General features: G+C 36.1%; 1 protein-coding gene across 1 annotated transcript; it reads right to left on the reverse strand.

Moving 5' to 3' along the window:
- Positions 1–4,496: 4,496 nt before the first annotated feature.
- Positions 4,497–4,856, reverse strand: LOC143025693 (uncharacterized). Its single transcript, XM_076185693.1, has one exon. It carries the CDS (start codon positions 4,854–4,856, stop codon positions 4,497–4,499), a length of 360 nt encoding a protein of 119 aa, XP_076041808.1.
- Positions 4,857–5,078: the final 222 nt, after the last annotated feature.

Below are 5,078 nucleotides of genomic sequence, written 5' to 3' on the forward strand. Positions count from 1 at the left end.
GGCTTACCCATTCAACTCTGATGACAAGATGTCTTGTCATTTGGTCAAATAAAACAAAAAATCATAAAACACCAAAATGTTTGATGAAACACCAAAAAATATGACGTCAGTCCACGCTTCGCTGCGAGCGAAGCGAGGATTAACGTCATATTTTTCTGGTGTTTCATCAAACATTTTGGTGTTTTATGATTTTTTGTTTTATTTGACCAAATGACAAGACATTTTGTCATCGGAGTTGAATGGGTTAACTAAACAGCATGAACATAAGATAAGTGACTGGTACCAACACCAACATCGTGTGTCGCGATCAAACAAAAACAAGCGGGTGGCCATTTTCGCAATTACAAATTACAAACTGTACCTGATGCTAAATTTGTGCATTACATGTGGGTCGTTCAAGCATGGAAGAAAATTAAAGAATCGACTATTCAGAACGGTTTCCGTAAATCAGAAATGTGCCATCCTGCAATGCTCGATGCATGCTACATCTCGGAAAAGGAATCGGACGAATCCGAAATCGAAATGGAAACGGATGAGGTCACTGCATCAGAATTGGCCGATTTATACCACAGCCTCTTCCATGACGATACAGAGGATGAGGAATTCGATGGCTTCGTGAGCGATGATACGCCTTCATAAACATTGACTGTCGTCTGTGATCACTGTGTTTTTTTTTCTATTAACGATGTGCTCCATTGACTCTGTTCATAACAGTTCAGTAATGTGCTCTATTATTGTTCTATTCTATTGAAAACTAACCATTGGAAATTGTTTGGTTTAAAAATTAATTACCAGTGTTTGTATGGCATTTATAAACCAATTGATTAATTACCGGTAAACAATCAAACAGGGTTTTATGGCATTATTTACACAAATTTATTAAGGTTCTTTGTAATATATAAGTGCAATAAAATATATTGAAATGTGATTTGTTGGTTATTCTTCATCTTCATCACAATCAGAAATAAATAGGACTGGAGGAATACTGGTATCATGATCATGAATCGCAATGCCGCGTCTTCGACCCATCCCAAAGGCATCGTAAGATCAGTTGCACACTTTCGAGATCACCCCTCTTTCATCGAAGCTACCACTACATCTAGTGGCAGCTTCAGAAACCAAATTGTGATGAATCCTGAAAAGCAAGATATCACCAAGAAACCTGCTAATATCGGAAAACATATATCTTTTTTTTATAAATCACATAAGCATTGATGAAACAGAAAATTTAGAAAAAGCCTCAGCTTTGAAATGACTTTGATCACCACGTCAACGGCCGGCCGTAACAACAACCGCCGTGAGCTGTGCCTGTGGCCACCCATGCATGGGTAGTATACATCGTCGGATCTACACTGCCGCGCACGCCATATGACTGCGGGTCATACAGCGGTGCGGGTCTTGTGTGGATTTTCACTAAGGTGTAAGGGGGTGCGGGTCATATAACGGTGTGGGCTATAGTCCGAAAAATACGGTACACGGAAATCACACATTTTAAAGAAAATAGTTCAAATAATGCAACCATATATATATAGAAATGTGCATTTGAGCAAAACCTGTCCTTGTTTGGGTTTTGTGGAAATCTGTATTTGGAAAAATTGGAAACTTGCAGTGCTCGGAACGAAAATGAAGTAGAGGTTCCCGCTGGTCTGCGGAAATTTCTGTCATTCATTTGTTTTATTATTTTGGTTATTTAATTGTTTATTTTCATCTAAGTATTGGGGATTCTCTTAATTCTAGAGATTTTGAATATGTGATCCATGGCGAGAAAAAAAAAGTCTAGACGAGATGTGCTGTAAGAACAACAGGAGCGCATTTTTCATGACACTGCACTCTAACTTAAAAGAGGAAATTAAAATAGTTGAATATGAAATGACAACAGTACAGTACACCCTCAATATAACAGATCTCAACATATCGGATATAATGGACAAAAAATGTGACCGGACAAACCGTCGCTATAACGGATTTTCATCCACTATAGCGAGGGATCCTTGGTCATAACAGATCTTTGGATATGACAACGACAGGCCCCCTGTCCCCATACTGTCCATTATATCGGGGGGTTAACTGTAATTTCTAATACCGGACAAACATCAGGATATAACGGAAAGCGTGTCACGATTCTTGGGGTTATTGTTTGTATTCTCATCAGCAGTCATGTCCCCAGTGCCTCTTATGTCGCCCGGAAGCGGAAGCGAGAAGGGGGTGTGTGGTGGTACGGCCCCCTCAGAGCAAGATGGACTCGATCAAGACGTGGTCCATAACCACGTACAAGTGCATGCGTCAGCCCACTCATCTCAGAGAAACTGGGCAAGCAAGAGCTCACGTACCGTTGACTCAGGTGAGGAAACGTCAGTTGCGGGTTCATTCGAGTCTGTACGGAAGCTTACATTTGGCTCGCTCGTCTTGGTACTCTTTGTCTAGATTCTCGCTTCCTTTCTGCCGATTCTTGGTCTTGCCGCACCAGTGACGGACAGGTGACGGCTCAGTAGGATGGGCGTCGGAGAGGGTAGTCTCCATACTAACCCGTCTCCAGAATGTGGGTTCCATCTCAAGGAGCTCGTATTCCGACTGTATGTAGACCAGTCAGCGGTGGGTGGGTGGGTGGGCAAACATTTCAGTGCTGCAAGGGATACATTCAGAAATCCATGATTTTAAAGGGTTGCATACTATCTTAAGTAAAATAATATTTGAAATGTCCAAATTATTATTATTATATATTTTTTTTAGATTATTTTCATTGTTAATATTCTTCAGTAAAATAATATTTGAAATATCCAATATATATATATATGTATATATATATATATATATATGTGTGTGTGTGTATGTATGTATATACATACATATATGATATATATATATGTATGTATATATATATATATATATATCTATATATATATTATATACATTTGATTATTTTATTGTTAATTTTCTTAAGTAAAATAACATTTGAAATGTCCAAAATAATTTTTTTTAGATTATTTTATTATTAATTAATATTCCTAAGTGAAATGATATTTGAAGTATCCGAAATAATTCTCTTATATTATTTTATTGTTAATATTCTTAACTGAAATAATATTTGAAATAAAGTTTTATATTATTTTATTCTTAAGTAAAATAATAAGTGAAATGTCCAATATAATGTTTTTTATATCATTTTATTGTTAATTAATATTCTTAAGTAAAATGATATTTGAAATATCATATATATATATATATATATATATATATATATATATATATGTATATATATATATATATATATATCTGTATATATATATATAATATATATATATTAGATTATTTTATTGTTAATTAATATTCTTCTCTTTTCTTTTCTTTGTACCTCTCATCTGACTCCCTCGTCCTATTTTGTAATCAATCTGTGAAAGTTCACTCAGTGGACAAGATGCAGGGAGGACCTGTCATCCAGGAGGTGCCAAGATAAGAGGGAGGGTGGAGGGGAGTGGAGTGTATTAGGGATGGAGTGGGTGGGAATGGTTTTTATGCCTTTTTCTTTTTGGCTACCTCCCTTGTAAGGGGGAAAAAGCCTTTGGTATATGTATGTAATATTCTTAACCCATTATGATACACATTAAGTTCACGTTTAAAAAAAAAAATCAGTAGGTGTTTTTGATTGCTTTTGCATGCCATATTACAGAAATGGCCTTGTTTTTAACTTTTTCTTGTAAATAAAAAATTGTTCAAATGTGCCTTTTTCGATGATCTGAGCACAGGACAGGCCTTTTAGTGAAATATAGCCAAAATACAGAATTATTACATACCAAACTTTAATCTTACCTGAAAGTGAAGATTATTATTTTTTATGATAAAAACCTTTGATAAGATTAATAATGAATGTAGTGAGTGAAGTTTGCTATAACTTCGTTGTTAGACTGAATGAAAAAGATACACATTTTCACAAATCAAAGCCAGCTAAAAGGTACTGATAAAATATTTAACACTCCTGTACCACAAATTTCTTATCAAGTATAAGAGAAATCAGTTCCTTATGCATGTGACAATGTTTACAGATCAAGAAATACCTTATCTCATATTCCCAATTAGAGACAAATGTAAACCAACTAAAAGGTACTGAAATGAGTCAAAACTCCTGAAACATGACTTTTTTTTTGTACCAGAAAGATCAATTCATTTTTCATGTGGCAGTGTTTGCAGATCATAGTGAACCCCATGAAAATCCAAGAAAGACCTTTTGTCTGAGGCAATACACAAATAGAGTTCACACTTCAAGCACCATGCTATAGGTGACGACTTGCAACCAGGCATTTTGCACCTTCCTCATTTTTTTAGAGTTACAAGAAAATGCCCAACCTGGTCATGCCTAATTGCCTTAGTTAGAAGGAATTGGTTTAGTGTTATGACCTTTGTGCTTTTCATCAACTCCACCAGCTGATGGCCCACCTCTCTTCTTACCTGTCAATGGCTCGTTTTGCAGACGCAGGGATAAGGACAAAACTAGTTTGAAATCATGCAATTTTAGAGGCTTTGCAGACACCAAAAGCTGTGTGATCCCGTCTGTACACCAACCAAGCATTGACTATTGCCACATCAAAAAAATTATGAAAAAAAAGCTGATGATACCACTTCTTTGATCTGAAAAACATCCTATAAAAAGCAGTAAGGGCATCCATTTTATCAACACCTCCCATATTAGCATCATAATACTTGATAAGAGCACGACACCTTACATCAGTTTTCTGTGTTGTGGATACATTTTTGTCCCAGCGTCCAATAGTTGTGACAGGTTGAGTAGATCCCATTGATTTTAGGTCCTTATCTGAAATAAGCTTCAGTCCAGCAAGTCTGTTACTCTGAACAGTTCCCATGCATAACATACCTCTCTTGAACATTTAAAAAAAAAGAGGAACTGTTGAGAACAAATTATCCATGAACAGTCTGTGATTCTTACAGTGAGGAATAACAGGCGCCAGTTTACAAACAACATTAGCACTGGATTTCAAATAAGGAAAACCATCAACTTTTGGTGTTGTACCAACACAAATTATGCACGATGCCAAAAGAATCAGCTAAAGTCCAAACTTGAAACC

Source organism: Oratosquilla oratoria, chromosome 5, assembly GCF_046742065.1.
Source record: "Oratosquilla oratoria isolate Oo_2021 chromosome 5, ASM4674206v1, whole genome shotgun sequence".
Lineage (NCBI taxonomy): Eukaryota > Metazoa > Arthropoda > Malacostraca > Stomatopoda > Squillidae > Oratosquilla > Oratosquilla oratoria.

Excerpts from the sequence above, each read along its gene's own strand:
- LOC143025693 (XM_076185693.1), bottom strand. The coding sequence starts at position 4,856 with ATGGGAACTGTTCAGAGTAACAGACTTGCTGGACTGAAGCTTATTTCA.